We start from the raw sequence: 24,117 nt of genomic DNA, 5'->3' as shown, positions 1-24,117 counted from the left end.
CCATCTATACGCTGAGCCTGGATGAGATTCCAGCACAAGAGTATATAGCAGCAGGCATCAAGAAACAAGCCCAAAACAATCTTGTAACAGAGAACAAGCTTATTTAGAGACTTAGTGAGGTATACCCACTATCAGCATAAAAAAGCATCAGCCCAATTACAGAACTTGGTAAAGAGTGGGGTGAATAAGTAAACCTGAAATGTTATTGAAGTTGAAAGCGAACAGCTTCTCTCTTCCGCAGTAGCTCTGAATAGTAAGGCTGAGATTTGTATGAGTTAAGATTTAATGAAGGAGAAAGACATGAAAGTCTGTGATGCTGGTTTCGTTATTAGCATTGAAATTCCAAATTCCAAAGGGGCTGCCAGACAGTATTATTCTTAATATACTTAAACACAGATTCAAAGGAAGCTGCCAAATATGGTTACGTTTTGTGCTCCCTTGTTTCTACTACTTTCTAAGAAAGCTGGAAATAACATTCCATTCCTTGCCCAATTGGTTATTTTTATGTATTTAATTTTGCCTTTAAAAAAAGAAAAATCACAGGGATGCTGAAGTTCTGGGCATCTGGCACTGCAGCTCAGATACAGAAGAGAGAGACAGAAAGGTTGACAGGCAAATAATGCAGATCTACAGAAGAGCCACAAGTGGGTCTTAACCAAGATGGCAGTTTCTTCAGGGCAGGCACCGCATCCTCCTACAGGACCCTGATCCTGAATGGTTACTGCAATACAAACTACAACAATACTGGTTATTGCTGTTTAAGGGCCTGATTTCACTCTCATTCAAGTAACTGAGGGCTTCTCTACACTTAAAACACTTAGTGAAGACACTAACTACGTCGATGGGAGAGCGTCTCCCAGTGGCGTGCCTGCTCCACCTCCCCAAGAGGTAGTAGCTACGTTAACAGGAGAAACCCTCCCATCAATTCAGTGCTGTCTATGCTGGGAATTCAGTCACTATAACTGCACCACACAGGGGCATGGATTTTCTGCACCCTCAAGTGATGTAGTTAAACCAACGTACCTTTGCAGGGTTGAGCCGGGCTCAGTATTGCCTTTGATTATAACATGAGCTGGTTTACATCCTAAATTGTCCTCCTCATAGACTCATAGACTTTAAGGGCAGAAGGGACCATTATGATCATCTAGAGGAAATGGAGGGGGGAAAGTCAGCTGATTTGAAAACTAGGAGATCCACATTTGGGACTAAAACTACTCTCCAGATTACTGTCATGGCACCTGACAAAGAGAAGGAAGGATGCTAGGTAGCTGCTGCATTCTTCTTCTCTCAGTCCCTTCACAATGAAACACGCATGTCCATCTCAGCAGTTACCTTGGCTGCAGCCAGTATAGGAGATCAGAACAAACATTGCAAAAATCTCCTTGTCAATGGAGGGTAATTTGTTCTACAGCTTACAGCACATCTTACAGGAGCCCAGCTTCCATAGCTTCTGTTCCCAGCTTTACCACAGTGTTGCTATCACGAGGTATGCTCACCACTCACAGTGCCTGCTATTGGCCATTCTGGGAATTTGCTCTGACAGCTGGCACTCTCCCTCTGGTGACATCTTCCCCGTCTTGTCTCAGCCTGCAGCCCAGCTCTTCGTGGGTTGGCCCTCTGACCAGGTCACTAAGGTCCTCCCTTTCCAGGGAATTCATCACAAACTTTCCAGACCTGCTGCCTGGCTGTTGTCTCCCATGTCCTGGCCGCCCCCCTAGTGGCTGGCAGGAGAAACCAGGTCTGTCCGCTACACTAGGTTTCAGTCCAGGAACCCTCAGCTCAGCAGTCCTGGGCTTTCCTCTCCTAGCCCTCACTGTTCCTTCCCTGGACTGCTTCCTACCATTGGTTCCCCTTCTCTCTCTGGGTCTACCAGTTCCAAAACCCTGCTCCCTCTTCCCACGATGTGACTGCAGCCAACACACTCTGCAGTCTCACCTTCCCAGGGAGTGACTGCCCTGTCCCAGCAGCAGCACAGATGATCCAGTTCTTAATCAACCAGTTCCCAGTGCCTAGGGAGTTAATTGGCCAGTCTGGTCGCCTTAACCCCTTCCAGTCCCGTGTGGGGTGGGCACCCCATCACAGTTGTCATGTGACTTTCAGCAAGCCACTTGACTTCTCTGTGCCTCATAGTGCGCACGTTTTGAGATCTAGGAGGAAAGATGCAAAGTGCCATGATGACTAATTTTGATCAGAACAACTGAGTCAGTTGGCCCATGCCTATTAACGCTACCCCACGATAGAATAATTCAATTCTTTTACTGTTGTGCGGTATGCCAGGAAGAGAAGAGAAAGACAGAACACTGAAGCTTCTGTTCAGGTGGGAGATGACGGCAAGCCCTTTCATGCAATGCACAATGCTTAGCAAGTTTACCATATATCCCTGACTTCCTTCAGTCATCGACAAAGAACACATACAAGCCCTGCTGCTGTCCAAGGTGGTGGATGTCTCTGAATATTAACCAACCCCATTAACATCAGTAAGGCAGAAGCTGACTTTTCTTGTTCACCATTCCCTGATAACTGCAGAGAAACAATTATTAAACTAAAAGTGTGGAGAAGAGCCAGTTCCTTTCCACACACTGGGAGAAATTCACCCCAGTGGAGAGGTCCAGCATGAGGACTAGCCGCTACTTAAGAGGGCTTAAATAGTACCTAGGCTGGTCCCTTGCACAGATGAATATAACCCAGCGAAACCATTTTACAAGCCCAGCAAAAGCCAGAGACAAACTTTCCATGTTGACACACTTTTATTTTCAATACTGATATTATCATTACATTAGTCAAACGAGAGCTAAACTGTCAGGTCTGGGTGGTTTTTTTTTTATTTATGATTATTTACAGCAAGGTTTATCTTCCAGATTTGTAATATTAAATTCCTGTCTGTATCAGAGAATTGCTTTACTACCTGGGACGTGCAGTATTAAAAAAAGAGGAGTCATTCTGCTGCTTGCCTTTGCTTATCACTGTTCAGAAGGCTCATTACGTGCCTCCAGCGTTCCCACTGCTGGTACAAAGTGTAGAATTCATACTTAGTCCTTGGGGGCCAATCCTGAAAATTTCCGAGTATTCTCAACTCGCAATGAAGTCTACTGGAGCTAAGGGCACTGAGTCCATGGCTGGATCAGGCCCTATAATTTTAAAAGAAGCCATTCTTTTGAATCTAAATGATCAAGTACCTTTAACATCAGGCATAAAACAACAAAAATGCTTCATTTTTCCTGCAGACATTTTATTTTATGCAACAGCTCACACACTAGTCCTTTGAAATGATTCAGAAGAGAACACTTCAGTTTTCTTTGCAGAATACTAATTTGGTCTATATAAGTTCCTTGACTGAAACTTACAGAGGCAGCACAATCAAGCCAGTGTAGTGGGACTCACCAATGATGAAGAAACCAATGTACTGTATCTTGCAAGTGGGCCTTTCTTCCATGAAATAAATTGTGTACCATGGCCTCTGTGTAAGGCAGGACATCATTTCCTGGGGTGGAAATAAACTGATGGAAGCAGTGCAACAAGCCTGCCTTTTTGACTTTATCTGCTAGATTCAGGTTATATAATCAGGATCTCGGTTCACAGCTGCATGGCTATCGCAATACAGGGAAATTACAGAGTTCTGAAAACTCCAAGGCTCATATTCTGATCTCAGTGACACCAATTCAAATCTGGGCTAACTCCATGGATTTACATGAATTGTTCCACATTTATACTGGTGCAGTTGAGAGCAGAATGTGGCCCCAAATGCACCAGAATGAAATGAATCAAACCAACAGACTGTTGACTCATAGTCTGATTTCTATAATATGTCAAATGCAGCTTCAGTCTTTAAAATGAGTACCTCAATTAAATTTAATTTTATCAAAATCAAGATTAGCGACTAAATTTTTCTGTTACATTAGTATAAATCTGGAGTAAATCCAGTTGCCCCAGTGTAAGGACTTGTCTATACTTAAAACACTGCAGCTGCACCACTGTAACACTTCAGTAAAGATGCGTAAGTACTCCACCTCCCTGAGAGGCAGTAGCCAGGTCACCAGGAGAGTGCTCCTGCCAACGTAGCACTGTCTACACAAGGGATTAGGTTGGTTTACCTGCATTGCTCAGGGGTGTGGATTGTTCACATCCCTGAGCAACATAGTTATACCAACCTAATTTCCTTGTGTATACCAAGGCTACGCAGGGTGACCAGACGGCAAGTATGAAAAATTGGGGTGGGGGGTAATAGGCGTCTATAAAACACTAAGCCCCAAATATCGGGGCTGTCCCTATAAAATCAGGACATCTGGTCACCCCAGACCTACGTCAGCAATTTGAATCCAGATGAGGGCAGCAGCAATCTAGAACCGGCCTCCATCCAATAACTAGGTGGTGGCCTGCACTAATTGAGTGGATGGTCTCAGCCTAACTGCAATTTGAGATCACAGGAAAAAATCCCCTCTGTAGATGGCTGGTTTGTCAGCAGTCTCAGCAAGATCGGCCATGGAGAGTGAAAAACCATCTCATCCCTGGAGGAGAACCCAGGAGAACCCAGGAGTCAGAAATATTGAGCCAGGTTCTATTATCGCTGTATCTCTGTAAATCCAGACTGACCTCACTGACTTCAAATGAGTTACTCTGGATTCACACTGGGATAAGATTACGAATTAGACCCTGGGGTTCTCCATGATTCCCTGCTGTCTTGGGCCCTCTCAGAGTACCACACCTAGATACCAAGGATCCTGCCCTGAACCCCTTCAGAAGAGATACAGAGGAATCTTCTTTCTTGGCCAGTCTAGCAATAGTTATTGTATCATTTCATTTTTGTGCCCAAGCACCAGGAATCCCGATGTTAGATGCTAGTTAATCAATTTCTAGGGCAGTCAATTCAGCACCTTCTCACCCCCTTCATCCCAAAAAGGCTTAAACTCTCTTAAAAGAGCAACATTTACCAACATAAATATGGCCAACACTTTAGACCTCCCTTACTAGTATTTCCAGTACTTTTTTCCCCCAAGAAAGAGATCTTGGAGTCATTGTGGTATTCTCTGAAAATATCCACCCAATGTGCAGCAGCAGTCAAAAAAGTGAACAGAACGTTAGGAACCATTAGGAAAGAGATAGATAACACTGGTCTACAATTTTTGAGAAGTCGTCTGCTTCAGAGATAAAATGTGATATTTATTATGTATTTTGATGTGCTGAATTCAAATATGATGTGCTGAATTCAAAACAACTGATTGGCTACTGTTTCCAAGATATTTAAGTTTTTACATTTTATGTCTATGTATATTGTGTAGACAGTAGAGTTTTAATCATAAATTGCAAACCGAGGTCTTTTCATGTGTTTATGGTTGCTTTACATGATAATATTTCACCTGTCCTGTTTATGTAACACTTTAAAAATCAGCAAAAGGGTTATATAAATAAAATTTATTATGAAACAAAAGGCAAAAAACTATTATGTACATAGTTTAGTCCTATTCAGTGTCTACTCGGCTTGGCTTGTCTCTTGTATTCATTAAATGGAGCATCTCTTGTCACTGTCCAGCAACAGTCTGCAAGCATTGATGGGCTCCATTAGCCCTGATAGCCTGCCAGGAGATTCCACTGCTGTAGTCTGGAGCCCAACAGCTCTGCCTTACTCTTGGTTAGTTCCAAATCCCTGATAAGGTCATTCAGTTCACCTTGTGTTATGAGGTGTGGTTCAGAGGAGGAGGATGGGAGAAAATGTGGGTCCTGTGACATTGATGGTTCAGGACCAGAAGTTTCATCCTCTTCCTCTTCCTCCTCTGACTCAAGTGAGAATGATTCTGGTGCATCAGGAACCGGCAGTCCTTCTCCGTGGGGTACTGGGTGTATAGCTGATGGAATGTTTGGATAATGCACAGTCCACTTTTTCTTCTTTGACACACCTTTCCCAACTGGAGGCACCATGCAGAAGTAACAATTGCTGGTATGATCTGTTGGCTCTCTCCAAATCATTGGCACTGCAAAAGGCACAGATTTCCTTTTCCTGTTCAACCACTGGTGAAGATTTGTTGCACAAGTGTTGCAGCATATGTGTGGGGCCCACCTCTTGTCCTGATCTCCAATTTTGCAGCCAAAATAAAGGTGATAGGCTTTCTTAACCATAGTGGTTATACTGCACTTTTGTGATGCAAAAGTCACTTCACCACAAACATAGCAGAAGTTATCTGCACTGTTCACACAAGTACGAGGCATCTCTGTCACTTTGGCTAAACAGAAATGTGTCCTTTTGCAAAATCAAACACTGACAAATAAGAGAGCACAACACTGTATGATTTCTAGAGCTGATATAGGGCAATTTGTTCAGCAGAGTGATGTAAGCTTCCTTATGATTGCATTATCCATGACTTCTAGGAATAACATGATGCAATTCATATCATGTATGATGCAATACCAGCTTCAGATTGCATCATTCATTGTCGTGCCTAAAAAGCAAGTACTGTCCAAACCGAGTCATAAATTTATTCATAGATCCAGTCAAAGATGTATTTTAGTCATTTCTGGTTTAAACTGAGATCCCTTCCCTTTATAACTCACTTATCCTCCGCCATTCCCAAGTCAAGGGTCGTATATACTGACCCAATACCATATCTTGAAAACTAGAGCCAATCAACAATTTTAAGCATTATTTTCATTCTCAGTGACCCAGAATTAGTAAAGTTGGACTACATTTATTTCAGAAGTATTTTGGCTGTAGAGCAGTGTAATAAGACAGCAAATAACATAATACCACACTATATAAATCCCTGGTACACCCACACCTTGAATAACTCATGCAGCTCTGGTCTCCCCATCCCAAAAAAGACATATTAGAATTGGAAAAGGTAGAGAGAAGGGCAACAAAAATGACTGAGGAATGAAACAGCTTCCACACAAGGAGAAATTAAAGAGACTGGAACTTTTTAGCTTGGAAAAGAGACAACTAAGGGGAGATATGACAGAGGTCTATATAATGAACAGTGCGGAGAAAGTGAATAGGGAAGTGTAATTTACTCCTTCACAGAACCCAAGAACCTGGAATCACCTAACAAAATTAATAGGCAGGGGGTCAACCTGTGGAACTCATTGCCAGGAGATATTGTGAAGGCCAAAAGTATAACAGGGTTAAAAAAAATCAGATACATTCATGGAGGCTACAATAGCTATTAGCAACTGTATTTTGGGATCCCATGACTCTAGCTTCTCTCGGGGTATAGGACAGTACAGGGAGGGGCACCAGTCTTTATATTTTAATCTCATGAAACCCCAGAAAGTGCTTCCATAAGCCCATTTCAGAAAGAGCTTTGGTTTTATGCCCACAACCTTAGAATAGGGGAGAAGCAGGATTTCAGTCCTTGCCTGTTGTAGGCCTCTTATGTCATGCACAAAGAACACAGACCTACTGCCTTTCCCCAGGAAGCTGAAGGCCCAAGGGCCCTGATCTCTCACACACACATTTTATTGTGACTCCCCCAAACAGCCATAAATATATGGAGGGCCAAAGATCCAAATTAATTAGTGCTGACATGAAGCACGTAGGCCACGAGATAGAAGTGACATAAAGGTGGATGCATTCCAAGAGGATTATTTTCTGCTGAGATTGCCTTGAAAAGAGACTCTGTTGGCATTTGCCTGAACTCTGCACAAACAAAGCAGGAAAGAGTTGCAATGACTGGGACTATATTTTGTCATTCACTTAAAATCCAGGACATTATGTGCTGTACATACCACAAGTGCGTCAACTTGCCAGGATAAAATTAGGGAGATGGGCCCAAGCCATTAAATATGCATCTGGATCTTAAACACCCCAGAGTTCAGGGGCATTTGGATCAAGGATTCTGGTTCAGCCCATTATAAAGTCAGGGGTGTTGGAAAAAATCCTGATCCAACTTCGGATTTTGAACCCCTCCAAAGTTGTCTCAGATATGGGTACAAGTCAGACTCTTCATCAGATAAGTGCGCCTCACTTCCTAACTTTTGCAAGTCAATCTATTTTGATGACCCTCGGGCCTGGTTTCCTCCCACTCCTCTCTTGCACTGTCCCCTCTATAGAATTGCCAACATCAGGCATTCAAAAATTATGAGTCAGGCCCCAAAATCACAAGATTACTTTAAAATAATGTATTTGGGTTTCTTTATATTTGCCTTCTGGTTTATTCACTTTGAGACTATACTCATCGTATTTTCAAGCTTTTCGTTGCAACCAGGAAGTCAAGAAGCTTACTTTAAAAAAAAAAAAATTAAAGCTGAGATTCTCATGGAATCTCTTAATTCTAACAGCTGGGACTTTCAGAAAAACACCAATTATCACAATGGCAACATTGCAAACTCCACACTTTGATTTACAGCATCTCTATGCATAGAACAGCCTTCCTGTCACCGAGCACCAAGCAACCCCTTTTCCCACCTTCAAACCCTTCCTTGAAATCCATTTCTTTCAGCTTCATCTCCCACAATGATGCACCATAGCCACAGGACCTTCACAATGCACAGCAATGGCTCATCAAGTGGGGAGACCACAGTATATCATTAGAGACACAGTCCCGCTTGGGGAGCCTAGCCACAGAGGAGAATGGGGGCAAGAGGAGCTACAGCTCCCATAATAAGGCACTGAGGTAGAATTTCTGAATCAAAATTTTCCATTTTTGGCCAATGTTTTTTGGGTTTTGGCCAAAAAGTTTGGATTTTCAGTTGTTTTTTTTTACTGAAAAAGTTGAAATTTTCCATGGGGAGAATAAAAACCATTTTCTGGTCAGTTTTTCTGATGCTGCAGTGTCTCCAGTCCAGAAGCAAGCACTGGAAATCTCCTGAGAAAGCCTGTTCTTGTAAGGATCGCAGCCCAATGTGACAGACCGACAAGATTTAGGTGAGCATCCAAACTGAACTTCAGAACCTCTTGAGCTTCAGCCATCAATAAGGGAAACTGTGCTCCTGAAGTCTCAACTTCCCTCTCTTTATGATCTGATTGATATGCAGAAACAAGCCTGACCCTGCTAACTACCAAAAAGAAAATCTACAGTAAACCATTGTAGATAAAGTATTAAGACTCATAACAGACCCTAGAGCATCATACCCAGCAGAGATGTTTTGGATAGCCATTGGAATTAATCTGCTCTCCAGTGGGCCATATATGCTGCCATAGCGTCTGTTAAGGAAATCGTTGCTGCTCACTTCGAATCCTGCCTCAATATCCTATGCCCAGACCCAAATCTGCTACTTGAGACATGCTCCACTAGCAATTTACAGAACAGAAAAGGCTTAACAGGGAAGGGGACAAATTCTGCTCTTAAATACACCTGGGAAAATTCATTGAATTCTCCTTTAGTGGCTATAACTGCCACGCCTCCAGCCTTTACTCCTTCCTCACTCCTTAACATACACTGACCTCTTCCATAAGGCCTATAATAAACACAACACAGACGAAATCCAACCATCTGTCATTTGCTGTTGCTCCCTGCCCCCATACTTAGTTTACAGACCATAACCTTTGGGGGCATGGACACTGTCTTTATACAGAATCATAGAAGTTTAGGGTTGGAAGAGACCTCAGGAGATCATCTAGTCCAACACCCTGCTCAAAGCAGGACCAACACCAACTAAATCATCCCAGCCAGGGCTTTGTCAAGCCAGGCCTTAAAAACCTCTAAGGATGGAGATTCTACCACCTCCTTAGTTAACCCATTCCAGTGCTTCACCACCCTCCTAGTGAAATAGTGTTTCCTAATATCCTAGCTAGATCTCTCCCACTGCAACTTGAGACCATTTCTCCTTGTTTGGTCATCTGCCACCACTGAGAACAGCCTAGCTCCATTCTCTTTGTAACCTCCCCTTCAGGTAGTTGAAAGCAGCTATCAAATCCCCCCTCATTCTTCTCTTCTGCAGACTAAAGAACCCCAGTTCCCTCAGCCTCTCCTCGTAAGTCATGTGCCCTAGCCACCTAATCATTTTTGTTGCCCTCCGCTGGTCTCTCTCCAATTTGTCCACATCCCTTCTGTAGTGGGGGGACCAAAACTGGACGCAATACTCCAGGTGTGGCCTCACCAGTGCTGAATAGAGGGGAATAATCACCTCCCTCGATCTGCTGGCAAAGCTCCTACTAATACAGCCCAATATGCCATTGGCCTTCTTGGCAACAAGGACACACTGCTGACTCATATCCAGCTTCTTGTCCACTGTAATCCCCAGGTCCTTTTCTACAGAACTGCCAGTTACCCAGTTGGTCCTCAGCCTGTAGCAGAGCATTGGGATTCTTCCTTCCTAAGTGCAGGACTCTGCACTTGTCCTTGTTGAACCTCATCAGATTTATTTTGGCCCAATCCTCCAATTTGTCTAGGTCACTCTGGACCCTACCCCTACCCTCCAGTGAATCTACCTCTCCCCACATCTTAGCATCATCTGAGAACCTGCTGAGGGTGCAATTAATTCCAGATCCTTAATAAAGATGTTGAACAAAACCGGCCCCAGGACAGACCCCTGGGGCACTCCATTTGACACCAGCTACCAACTAGACATTGAGCCGTTGATCACTACCCATTGAGCCCGACAATCTAGCCAGCTTTCTATCCACCTTATAGTCCCTTCATCCAATCCATACTTTAACTTTCTGGCAAGAACACTGTGGGAGACAGTATCAAAAGCTTCATATCACATCCACCGCTTTCCTCATATCCACAGAGCCAGTTATCTCATCATAGAAGGCAATCAGGTTGGTCAGACATGACTTGCCCTTGGTGAATCCATATTGACTGTTCCTGATGACCTTCCTCTCCTCCAAGTGCTTCAAAATGGATTTGTTGAGGACCTGCACCATGCTTTTGTGGGGTCTGAAGTGAGGCTGACCACTCTGTAATTCCCCAGGCTCTCCTTCTTCCCTTTTTTAAAATATGGGCACTATATTTGCTTTTTTCCAATTGTTTGGGACTTCCCCGATTGCCATGAATTTTCAGAGATAATGGCCAACAGCTCTACAATCACATCAGCCAACTCCCTCAGCACCCTCGGCTGCATTAGATCTGGCCCCATGGACTTGTGCATGTTCAGCTTTTCTAAACAGTCCTTAACCTGTTCTCTCACCACTGAGGGCTGCTCACCTCCTCCTCATACTGTGTTGCCCAATGCAGCAGTCTGGGAACTGGCCTAGTCTGCGAAGGCCGAGGCAGGGCTGCCCGGGGGGAGGGGGGGCAAGTGGGGCAATTTGCCCCAGGACCCGAGCCCTGCAGGGGCCCCCACGAGAATATAGTATTCTATAGTATTGCAACTTTTTTTTTTTATGGAAGGGCCCCCCGAAATTGCTTTGCCCGAGGTCCCCTGAATCCTCTGGGCAGCCCTGTGCCGAGGCAAAAATAGCATTGAGTACTTCAGCTTTTTCCACATCATCTGTCACTATGTTGTCTCCCCCACTCAGTAAGGGTCCCACACTTTCCCTGACCTCCTCCTTGCTGCTAACATACTTGTGAAAGCCTTCCTGTTACCCTTCACATCCCTTGCTAGCTGCAACTCCAATTGTTCAATTGTGATATATATTATCAGAGAGAGCCTACCACTCTGCATCCTCCCTGCAGGGAGTTTTGGTTATGCCCATCTCTGGGATGCACCAGCTCTGAGGCTGTATTTAAACCATCTCTGTATTTAAACCATCCAAGAAAGAGCACCTCAGAGCCACAGCTCAGACTCCATTTGGGATTTTTAAAACAAAAAAAGGACTACAAGAATGAGAGGAAAGGTTTTTCAAAACATCTTTCCTGTCTCCTTTGGCCATCCTGCTAATTATGATGTCTGGGGCTATAAAAAGATACTGTACAGGAGTCTGGCTCTCATTATGATCTCCTTTCATGTGTATTACCATCGCTAATCTAATGGCACTTAGAAGTGTAACCAAGGAAACTATTTGCATCCCGCATCATGTTGCTAAAGCAACACAGATAAATTAGATGCAGAGCTCTCGGCCTTTACGTACCATATTTGCATTGTTATAAAAATGAAACTGTCACAGCCTTGCACTATATTAGGACTGTTCATTCATCCAAACACCTGAAAATAGCCTAAGAACAATAGTCATGGCTTTTCCACCATTATATCTAGCATATCTATACTATAGATATATATATTTCTAACACACTCATCACTGTGGCATATGATATAGGAATACTATAATTGATATATATGATATCGTTAGTTTATAAGACAGCTTTTGCCAATTGGTTTGATATATTTGTATACTTCTTCATGTTTTAACTATTTATAATTATGATAGGATTTAATTGTGCAGCATAATCAAAGGCAATTTATAAATAATAATTACTACTGTTAATATTTGATGACTCAGGGACATTGGTGATGGGATAGAGAGTCTTTCACCTCTAGCTCAACAGTTCAAATTCATCTCAGGTCTTCTCATAGCTAAAAGTAATTATTCAATGGTTTCTCTTGGTGCCCAGGAATTTAAAAAAATATATATGAAATTATGTCTCGCCTGGGTAAATCATGACTAAGCAGGGGATGATGAAGCACTCTGCAAAAATTTAAAAACGTATAAAACACAAGAGGGTTTGTATAAAATGATAAGTGGAGTAATAGAATAAATTAAACAAAGATCATTCAAACAGAGCATCAGGGGAAAAAAACCCATTCTCACCAAGATATATATAAGGCATGGTTTCCCAAGGGAAGTAACAGCATTCCCAATGGTTGGAACACTTAGCTCTAGACTGCAAAATACTAAAAATTAATATGCAAATCAGTTTCTCATACAAAAAATGAAAATATTTCAGACATTTCAGTGTAAAAACTGCCATTTCACAACAGCAGTCACAAAGCGACTTTTGGGGCACACTAAATGGGCTGGAATGAAACTGAAAATGTATTTTTGTGAAATCTGAAAAAAATTTAAGTTGCTCTTTTTGCATAGCCCTAGGTCAATAGATTTACACCAGCTGAGGATCTGGGCTCTAGCATGTTGCCACAGATCAGCTCAGATAAAGTGCGTTCTCAATGACACTGAGAATCAATCCCCAAAACCGCCATTATCTACACAAGAGTTACCCTGGATTTATATAAGTGTAACGGAGATAACATATTGCCCCCTACTGCATTAAACATGCCCATGCAAACCTTAACTCTTCCATCATTCAGCAATACCCCACTACACACCACTAACACACACACCCCTCTTTACTCTGCCTACTCCACAGTTGCTGAAATGTACAGGCTCTTTACTCTCTTCCACAACTCACTGCAGCCCCCCCTTCCCATTCGAAAAGATGTCTACCTCTTCTTTCTCCCCCCCCCCCCCCCCAATTGGCTGCCAGCTGGCTGGAGAACCACACCAGAGAGCTAATTAACAGGTTCTGAGAGTATCACCAGGAGCACGACTTTAGCAGGAGCTCTATGAATATAGACTTGTGTAAGAAAATCTTTTCTTCCACTCCCAGAAGGTGATGTTTGAAAATTTTTCATGGACCAAGAGTTCAAGATGATTTTCAAATTTCTAGGTAAAGAGAACTTTCTTGGCCCTCCAGATAGCTTAGTAAACCATTCCATTCAGTCACCAGTTCCTCCGAATATCTCCTTTGCATATGGCAATGAGATCCCATCACTTCCCTGGAAAATTACTTTTTTTCCCCCATTCTGTTTTTCTAAAATATCAATGTCTTTGTGGGCTTCCCCTGCCTGATAAAAAGTCAAAGCCTGAACTGGTAAACATCCCCAAGCCATGACTTCAGTCCACCCTCCATCAGATCAGATTCAGCATCTTATTATTTACCATATTGAGTGAGAGAGAGAGAGAGAGAGAGAGACAGACTTCTAATTGTAGACGTGAGAGTGATTGTCCATGTGAATTCATGAAGGAGTGACATAAGCATTCCAAAATGTTGCAAATCCTGGCCTGATGTACAGACAGAATCCCCCCCACTTTGCTCACTCTCTTTTTTCCCCTCCAGTGGCAAATCAATTAATATACTGTCTATTTCACTCCATTGGCAGGCACTTCCAGATCTGCTTGGCCAAGCCTCCCCTCTAGGACACTGGGTGCTACAACTGGCCACCAGCTAGGGTGACCAGATAGCAAGTGTGAAAAATAGAGACAGAGGTGGGGGGGGGATGCTTATATAAGAGAAAGCCCCAAATATCAGGACTGTCCCTATAAATTCAGGATATCTGGTCACCCTATCAGCAGCAGGTCAGGAAGACTGTGAAGGAGCTTCTGGAGTAGTGGCAAGGAGGATTGAACAGTATGTTGCTTTCAAGAGAGCCAAAGAGGAGAGGGACATGGTCCATGAGGAGAGACTGCTCCAGAGGTTTCTGGATGAACAGAGGAAGAACAGGAAGCAGGGCGGGTTACCTAAGTTCCCTCTAAGCTGCGCAGCCACGCAGTAGGCTACAAAGGGCCATGCAAGTGCACGGCCACAGGGTCCTGGAGAGGAGAAAGTTGGGGCACCTCTCCCCCAGAGCTGCTGCCGACGGGGAGCAGCACAAACTGCAACTGGTACGTTTCCCCACCAGTAGCAGTTATTGCCACGTTAGGATGGCCTTCTTTGCTTACCCAGCGGAATTTGGTACCCCAATGGTCCAAGTGTAGCAAATTCTGAGGAAAGGGGGTTCCGGAGCTGCTGCCAGCAGGGAGAGCTGCAGTAAGAGATGGCTGGCGGGAGTTCTCTCTCCCTGCCTCAGCCTGCACCCCAAACCCCTCATCCCCAGCTTCACCCCAGAGCCTGTATCCCCAGCCAGAGCCCTCACCCCCCTGCACCTCAAGTCCACACTCTGCCCTAGTCCTGAGCCTCCTCTCACATCCCAAGCCCCTCTTCTCCAGCCCCACCCCCAGCCAGAACCCTCACCCCCTCCCACACAAACACACCCCAACCCTGAGCCCCCTCCCACAGTCCTAACCCCTCGCTCCACCCCCACCAGACATCACCTCCATATTGGCACACACAACAAAATTCATTCCCCATATGAATGTAAAAAATTAGCGTGAACGTGGCTGGTTACTCACAGAGAGAATGATGGATACGTGGGCCAGCAGGTTAGTTCAGCCAGCTCCACAACCATGGCACAGCGCCAGTACCAATGCATGTGCCAACTGCAATGGCTGTAGCTGCACAGATCTGTGCAGACATTACAGTGGAATGGTGTTCCTGGTTGTTTTTCTGCATAGTGGGAGGGTGGCGTGTGTGTCTAGGCTGACAGGAGAAGTTGCAGACAGGGTTTCTCTTCCAAAATATTGACGGTTGTATATGTTAGAGAGAGAGATCCTCTGAGCTCTGTCCAGGAGATGGATCCCATCTCCAAGAAGCAGTGAGGTGTCAGAGCTTGTAAAGTGTCTGTGTTGTACAGTACACATTTTTCATTCAGCCATGAACCCCCAACTTCCCAATTAATGTTCTTCCAGTGTTTATTAATAGCTTTTATAGTGTCCCTGTAGCAGTTATTCAGACACAGCCAAGTCAGAGAAAACGATCTCAGCTTCTGAACACAAATCTCTGATGCAGTCCAAATCTGCTTTCATGCATTGTATGAAGTACATACCAGGAATAAGGCCCAGAGCATTTCCACTTTAGCGAATCACCACAATATCTGGTAGATCACAAACCTCTTGTCGGTGTTTAGATGCTGCCGAGTAGGCAAACATGATGTCAACGCAGACCCCCACCTCTGCCCCAATCAGCCCAAAGTCAGAGATGCCCATGTCATACCTGTCTCCTTGCTCTCCTGCAAACTTCTGCATGGAGTAGATGGAGAAATGACCTAGTTGTTGGCAACTCTAGCAGCGCACATTTCTTTTCTCACATTGGTCAAGGTACCTGTACTGTTAATCCCAAACCTCTATGCTCTGTGTCTTTGGAAACATCACTTCAATCTGCAACAAAAACAGGAAGTAGCCACTATCTCCCCCTGCTTCAACTCCCCCAGAGGGAAATACTGATTCTCAAACAACCAATCCAAGGCCTGCCTACCTACTATCCTCATTTCCTGCACCCTCTATGGCTGCAAGCCATGTCCCTGTTGTCCTGGTATAACAATAGATCAGACTGCTGACTGTTCTGCTGTATTCACAGTAAACCTCTTCATAAAATAAAGACACGTTGTATTATAACAGAGACAACTAGTAGCAAGCAACATGAGTTATTCAGTCTTTATTGCACAGGTGTACAAAGATCAGACTAGAAACATCAATGGCAGGGTACTGATCGGGGCAATGGCGCTGGCATAGTCCCTCCAGCTACTCTGGCAAGCATGACGTGGCTGCATACAAATCTGTTTTTTCTTTTATTGGAGCATGCACACTGTAACCTTTCCAGACTGAACATCTCTGCAAGCAAAGATGTGAACATTTTCTTCAATGTCATTCACAATTTTGGATCCCTCAAAAGGTAGTGAGAGTGGCATGCACTACCTTGGGTACAGATTGACAGGCTGAAGCCCTTTTGACCTGCATCACAGCTGTAGTTTGATCTCTAGCTCTGTGCAACAAAAAACATCTAGAAGCTTTTTGGAAAATGGCTATTTTTATCCAGGGTTCTATATCTGGAACCCCTAATGACCCCAATTTTGAGTCATTAACCCAACTCTGCACTCATATAAGGCACAGCAAAACATCAAGAAAATCCGTGAACGCATGCAAATTTTAGAGCACTTAGGCCAGGTCTAGACTACATACTCATTTTGGCATAATCACGGTGCTTAGGAGGGTAAAAAAATCCAGAGCATTTGCTCCGGCAATATCTGGTTTTCAGCCACTAACTGTGTAGGCTGTGCAACGGCAACAGGCCCTGGTGGTCAGTGGGCGGGATTGAACTTGAAACCTCTGGAGCTTAGCGCATGACCCTCTACACAGCATGAGCTAAAATAGCATCACTCTTTCGCTCTCTCTAAGTGCTCTCAGCGCCACTAGATGGGACAGAACACCACACCCAGAAGGTGCGTGGGTTACACCTGCTCCATTTGGTTGTCTGCCTGAAGGCAAGCCACCTGTTCACGTGATGCCAGCCCCCATGAGGCAGGAGGAGCTCCATCGGATCCAGGCCTGGCAGAGCCTCTCTTTCCCTATGCATCCAAAGAAGTGAGCTGTAGCTCACGAAAGCTCATGCTGAAATAAATTTGTTAGTCTCTAAGGTGCCACAAGTACTCCTGTTCTCTTTCCCAAGGGTTAGCGGTCCGAGGAAGCTGTCAGGACTGGGACATGGGCAGTGTGACCTACTGGATGGAGCTGGGATGGTCATGGCTAGTGGTAAGAGACAGAGTCCAAGCCAGAGGTCAGAGCCAGAAAACAGGGATCAACAAGAGTCAGACGCAGGGCAGCAGCCAGTCAGGATGTGTCTGAGTAACTCAGACAATTTCCTGGGCCTTCTTCTGGCTTAAATAGTTTGGTCCAGCCAATCAGTGGGGCTGGTCATCATCCCACAGTCAAGATCCCAGGAGGACTCAGTTGTGCTAGACCATCATTTCCAGGAGTCCTGATCAGGCAGTGAGGGCTGCCTAGGAACCTTAGGGCCCAGGCTCAAGACCCGTGCGTCATTTCAGGCTTGTTTCTCTAGAACCCCTGGCCCAAAGAACACCCAGTTTGGGTCACTGTCCCTAATCTGTACCCTCCTGAGGCACACAAAATTTCAAAGGAATCCAACTAAGCACCTTGATTTTATAAGACTTAGAAAGGTCAACCTTTACACAGAAGTCGTGACACTACCTTAACTACAGTGATGCTGCCACACCGCTTTATACTATCTTGCCAGCACTAATAGCTAGCTAGAGTTCCACATCACAATTTAATATGTGTACTCCAAAGAGAACTTAAATTAGAATGTGTTACAAGCATATTAGACAACCTCGCGCAAGGACACGAAAATATTGGCACCCTTTAATGAACTCAGTCAACCAGCAGAACCACATGAAAGCATCCTCTGCCAGAGATGTTTCAGCAAGCAGTCTGTAATGCAGCTTGGGTGCTTTTTATGAACAGATTTTATTTCAATTTAGCAATGCTCCTGCAGGGCATTCCTTGGAGCACTGCAAACAGTATCAAGGCCCTAACCTAACCAGAGCTCCACCACCGCAACAGAGCCCAATCTTTGTTGCCAAGCACCAGTCAAAAGAACATGGTAACTTTCATTGCTGGCGGGGAATGGCTTTGAAAGAGTTCACCACTGCATAAGGATTGAAACCACTAGCCCTGCCGATGGTCTCGTTTGTGTGTCTCAGAAACAGCCACAGGAGGGACTGCTGCAAAATGGGGCATAGTGGGCCCCACCCCTCTCCCCCAGCAGTCCCCTTGACCCAGAACTGTGCAAGGGAGGTTCCCCCCTACCTGACACGCACACACTGTGGTGCCTCCCCACCCCCATGTGGCCCTGAAGGAGAACAGCAAAGAGGGGCCAACCAGAGGCTCCATCCTGTGGGGGCAGAAGCAGCCAAAGCTGAGACCTCTGAACCCCCTGACATTCAGAGAACTCTGAGCTGAGCTGATCAGCTTCACTCCACACCTGCCCCTCCTACCCTCTTCTCCCCTGTCCTTCCCCATCACCTCCTTCCCTTCCCCTTCCATTCAGTTGATCCCTTCTTAGCCCCCCCTCTCCCAAAAATAATCATGGTACTGACATGCTGGTTGCCTCCAACATATTGTTCACTCTACCTGTGTATTATATGCCCCTTCCTCTATTCCGTGTCTGTCTTGTCTGCTTAGGTTCTAAGCATTTTGAGGCAGGGACCATCTGCCATTCTGCGCTTGTACAGCACCTAGCACAGTGGGGCCACACTCTGGGCAGGCCTTAGACACTAGCCTAATAAATATGATTAATAATAATAAATCAGAATCTGAGAAGAAAAGTAGCTTCTGCTAATCTCATGCTCCAGTTCAGGAAAGCACTTTTAAGCATGTGCTTACCTTTCAGCATATTATTAAGCGTCACTGACTTCAACAGGATTTAAGCATATGCTTAAGGGACTGAATTCTGCATGGTGCTGGGCACCACCAACTCCCACTTAAGTCAGTGGATCATGAGTGGGCTTCGAACCACACAGAATCAGGCTCTAGGTGCTTTGCTGAATAAGGATAGCATGACAGTTAAAATACTTGCTTAGCGCTCTGCTGAACTTGGCCCACAAAGGCAAAAGAACGTGCACTAGAGGGTGCAGGAGGGCACAGAGACACAAGCCTGGATTCTGGCCCTGGTTCTCCAAATTGGTGAAATCTATAGAATTACACTGGCGTAACACAATGCACAGTTAACCTGTGGAACTCATTGCTATAGTATGTTGTAAAAGTCAAAAGTATAACTGGATTCAAAAAAGAATTAGATAAGTTCATGGAAGATAGGCCCAATGCCTATTAACCAAGATGGTCATGAATGCAACTCTGTGTTCAGGTGACCCTAAAGTTCTGACTGCCAAAAGCCAGGAATGGAACACAGGGGTGATCAACCCAAAACTGCCCTGTCTTGTACATGCTCCCTGAAGCTCTGGGACTAATCACTGTCACAGACAGGATATTAGACTAGATGGACCATTAGTCTGATCCAGTATGTTCTTAAAACTATATGATGGACCGGAGAATCAGATCTTTTATTCCCAGTTCTACCATTGACTCACTGTGAAACCAAGGGGAAAAAAAATCACTTAAACTCACTACATCTCAGTCTCACCTCGCACCATTAAAATTGGGGGACAATATAACTTCCCTCCTAGGGAAAGTTTATTAATTTTTGTAAAGTCCTTTTAGATCTTCATGAACGAGCTATAGGAATGCAAATGTTTTAGTCTTTTATAAAGAACTGGCAAGTGTTTTTGTGCATCGCTGCCCTCTGCTAGACAAAATCAGAACTGCCCAATTGTGTTTCATTGGCCCTGTACTGCTAACACCAGTCATAGATCCTCCTTTAGCTCAAATGCTTTTGGAGCAGGAGAGTCTGAGGACATCCTAGGAATGTCAGTGAAACTCCAATTTGTCATGGCATCAGCAAAGTGAGAATCACTGACATCCTAGGTGACCACAGCTTTCTTACAGTAGGCATACTTCTGGGGGCACAGCAAGGCTTAACTAATAAAAAGATTTACAAAGTGCTTCGAAAGTCTCAGATGGCAGGTGCTATTGCTGTGTATGCCCCCCACCCCCCAAAAAAAGTGGTGAGGTCATTTTCTATTTGCCTCTACACAAGGAAAACTTGCCCCAGAGTTTGATCCCCTTGCTAATTCCCAGTGCTCCTTTAGACTGGAAGGGGAAGGAATGATAGAGGCAGGTCTACACTACAAATTTACATTGGTGCAGCCAGGGCTGGCTCTAGGCACCAGCAAACCAAGCACGTGCTTGGGGCGGCACATTTCCAGGGGTGGCATTCCGGCCATCCTCTTCCCAGGAGTTGAGGCTTTTGGGTGTTGCAAGGAAAAGAGCACCATCCCGTGGGCTAACTCAAGATTCACAGGGTTTACTGTACAATTGCCCGCTAGCAAAGAGAAGCTGGGCACATGGGAAGCTAGAAGGAGTTCAGGTGCTGGGAACAGAGTCCAGGGTTGGACCAGACAAACTTCTGCATGATCTAGTTCTCTTTAAGATCTTGCCATCCTTACTAATGGGAGTGACCCCACTGGCTCCAGTCGAACAATTTGTGGGGTAAGGATTACTCAGGCTAAGAAGGATTTTGCAGGGCCACACTCAAAATCCCAATGGAGCTGAAATCAGGAACCTCTCCAAGCGCAGACCTCACTGTTTCCAATCAAGTTTGCCTCTCTGGGCTCGAATCCATGTAGGGTTTAAATGGAAATCGGTACAGTTTCCAAGCTAACCAGTTTGCATCAAACTCAGAAGCCCTCAATCCTGAATTTCAGGGGTGTGCAAGGGGCCAGCACATCTGGAAAGAGGAGAGCACGTAGGGGCTAACACAGACGTGTCAGCCAATGCAGGGTCCCTTCACTGGGATGTCTTGTAACTGCAATGGTTTATAATGTAAGAACGCAGTAAGGCACCTGAGGGAAGAGATCAAATAGCTAGTTTATGGATCTCCAGAGTGAAGTTCAGCCTGACAGCTAGATCTCACATGCATCGCCACTGTCCTCTTAAGCGAATATGGCCTGGACCTTGGCAAGGCTAACACAGAGTTCAGGATATTTCACACTCGTGTGTCTGATTGGAGAGAGAGATTCCAGACTGGGCGCTCCTAGGGAAACCTAGGGGGACCTGTCTGTACAAATAGGTAGCGTACACAGGGGGTCAGGCTGATGCAGCCAGCCCCATTTCTGCCCCACCATCACCCCAATTCCCCCAATCGCTCTGTATGGCTGCAGCAGGCTGCCCTAGCCAAAGGCACCTGATCTGACAGAGCAGTGTCAAAAGAAGACATGACTAAAGAAACAATGAATGGTCAGAGGGATGGGGCATAAGGACACTTTTCCAGGAGAGGCAATCTCTCTCTGTCTCTGTATTTCTGCAGCACCCCATTGCTTTCACCCAGGTGGCTTTGGGAGAAACAATGACTCATTTGAACGTAACTGTCAGACTCAAACACACTCCTAACAAAGGCGACACCAGACCGCCATCCCGGGCTAATTCCACGCTACTCCAGAAACGAGGAGGCAAGTCAATGCCAGGCTAACTCCTCCCATGTGCTCATTCTTCCCAGTGTTTGTTTGTCTGAGAACCAAGTGCTTTCCCAAGCTGCTGTCCGTGATGCTGGCTTGCAACCACGGACCCACACGTGCTCCCACCTGAACACAGCCCCTCTGCCAAGCAGCAGCCCGGAGAGACAGGCAGGTGCTACCCTTGTCACAGGAATGACGTGAGGTGCTGGACTGCCTGACAATTGGTGTCTCTCCCTCTCCTGTGCAGGCCCAGCCACATGGATACAAGAACTGCCAGGGTCATGTGCTTTGCAAGGCTGCATGGAAAGGCACAGGGCTGGAGCCTACCCCCGCAGGGAACTCAATGGGAGTCTTGCCCCTAGAACAGTTGGGGAGTGAGGACTCCACCATCCTATTTCCAGCCTTGCTCCTTCCCAGAGCTCATGACGGGCAGTGAGACCCCACACAACACAAGCCCCAGGAGAGCTCCCCCGTGTCAGGGTGTAGCTGACTGTGGGGCAGCACAACAGATGTATAGATCCTGTCCAAACATTCTTATAAACTTCCGGGGAAGGAATCGACAGCAGATTAGCGGGGATCCGGATCTGGATCCGTTCAGTACCAGGGCAGGGTCCTTGCTGACAATATTCCCCCAGAGATGGCACCTTCCTGCTCATGGAGGGGATCTAAGCTCAGGAATGGGCCTGTGGTTTCGTTCAGTGCATCAGTGTCCACTAGGCTGTTGCACTTCGCAGCCACGTCTTCATTGCAGGTGCTAGATCAGGGGAGAGAGAGGAAACCGACTCTGCTAATGCAGGGCTTTGTCCTCCCCTGTGCATCCAGCAGGGCAGAGTCTAGGAAAGGGAAGTTGTGTAGTTGGATGTAGTCTATGGGGGTTTTAAGAGCGGGTAACTTGATCCTGCAAACAATCGCCCTGTTCACTGCTATGGAAGCAGTGTGCAAAGCAACCGCAGCTCACCCAGCGGGGATTTCACTGTGTGAAAGAGCTCATTGGATGTCAAAGGAGAGAAAACTCAGTTTCAGTCTGGGGCAGGCTGCTGTTTATGCCTGTTGGGACTCCCCTGGTCAGCCAGTTGTGCTCAGGAATCCAGTCTGACAGTGTCATGCAGGGATTGACAAGGATCTGTGCTGACTTCTCTCTCATGAGAGCAGGATCGGGGCCTTGGGTGGTGGAGATATTCCCAGACCCCTGTCACTCCTGCTACGTGTAGTTAAGAAATACATTTGGGGGCAGCTCCTCAGATGGTGGGAATGGTCAGAGCTGAAGTCAGTGTCAATTCACACCAGCTGAGGACCGGCTGCTGCTTTCTTTTGGTCTTCTTGCAGAGTGATCAGAGCTGCAAAGGAGGAGGGGGTTCCCAAACCCAAGTGCCCTAAAGTGCAGCCCTGCTAGCAAAAGAGCATCCAGTAACTCGTATGGATAATTGTCTGGTTGCGGTAAAACAACAAACAAAAAAACATCCCCAGCGTTAAGTGTAATTCACAGCTGCTTGGATGCAAACCCCGCTAGCGCTGGGGAAGATTTAGGAGCTGAACTGTCCAGGTGAGGTTTTTTCCTGGCTCTGGGACAGACTGAGTGGCACCCCCAGACTCCATTGTCCTAATCCCCCAACCCCCGCTTCCCTAGACATGTGAGGCATTTGCTACAGGGGCAGGTCACTGGAAGGAGGGTGGTGATGGGAAAGCAGGGACTGGGGGGTCAGGGGACATTCCTTTCCATTAAGGTGAAAGGGAAAGACACCAGGAGTCTTTTACTGAAAGGGGAGAGAAGCAGGGAAAAGAAACACTCCTGGTTTTTAGAGTTTAAGGAGTGAAACTCTCTGATCTCGCTTCAAGTCTGGGTGGGAAGTGAAGTTGGAAGGGCATGCACTGAAAGAAGAGCAAATGCAAAAGAGATTTTCCTTTAATAAGACAAGTTGCCCCCAATAAACCAAGTAATTAATACAAGCCCCATCTTTCTTTTGAATCTAAGATATGCCCTTGGAATGAGGTTAAAGAGCCATCATCAGCCATTGCTGAGCAGAGTGGAAAACAACATAAATCAGGTGCTGTGCAAACATGTGTAAAAGCCAAAAAATGGGGGGAGGTGGCAAAAAACCTAGAGCCGGCCCTGGGTGCAGCTGCGCCACTACAGTGCATCTGGTTTGAGACACCAAAAGAAGTTATAAAAACAGCAAAGCTGGCTGCATGGCAATATAACAAAGCACATGAATAAAACGTGAAACCAAATTAGACATTAGAAGAAATGTGGAAGCTAAATTCTTTATCAATGGTTTGTTAGCTTCACCTTAATTAGGTTCTATTTAATTATTTTAAAATTAAATAACTAAAACAAAATCCAAACAATACATTAAATGAATGTAAAAAATAATTGTGCATATACTTATTTTGGAATCTGAATATTTTGATTTGCTGTAAATGTAATATGAGCAATAACCTACAAACCAAATAATTTGTACTTTAAAGTGTTTCTCAGATGGATGATCACTATGACAAGGTGACATGAAAACATATTGATAAACAGTTTTTTGTTAAGATTTTTATAAACAGGACAGGAGAAATACTAAA

General features: G+C 45.2%; 1 protein-coding gene and 1 long non-coding RNA gene across 3 annotated transcripts in view; one reads left to right on the top strand and one right to left on the bottom strand.

Annotated features, from left to right (window-relative positions):
* Window positions 1-24,117, bottom strand: part of NEURL1 (neuralized E3 ubiquitin protein ligase 1) — a 278,432-nt gene that overhangs the window by 236,571 nt on the left and 17,744 nt on the right. Inside the window, exon 1 of one of the 2 annotated variants that reach the window (XM_030570456.1) lies at window positions 14,978-15,089. The exons of the other annotated variant lie outside the window; for it this stretch is intronic. Within the exon in view, the coding sequence (XP_030426316.1) occupies window positions 14,978-15,057 (80 nt within the window). The 5' untranslated portion in view covers window positions 15,058-15,089. Of the gene's footprint in view, window positions 1-14,977; window positions 15,090-24,117 lie in introns of those variants that run through there. 2 annotated transcript variants of the gene reach the window in all.
* LOC115655203 lies at window positions 10,710-23,246 on the top strand. Its single transcript, XR_004001349.1, has 3 exons — window positions 10,710-10,801; window positions 17,657-17,658; window positions 23,235-23,246. It is a non-coding gene; the product is annotated as an uncharacterized LOC115655203 (long non-coding RNA).

The sequence above is a fragment of the Gopherus evgoodei genome, chromosome 7, assembly GCF_007399415.2.
Source record: "Gopherus evgoodei ecotype Sinaloan lineage chromosome 7, rGopEvg1_v1.p, whole genome shotgun sequence".
Classification (NCBI taxonomy): domain Eukaryota; kingdom Metazoa; phylum Chordata; order Testudines; family Testudinidae; genus Gopherus; species Gopherus evgoodei.
Note: the sequence above shows the minus strand (reverse complement) of the source record. Positions and strands in the feature narration are given on the sequence as shown.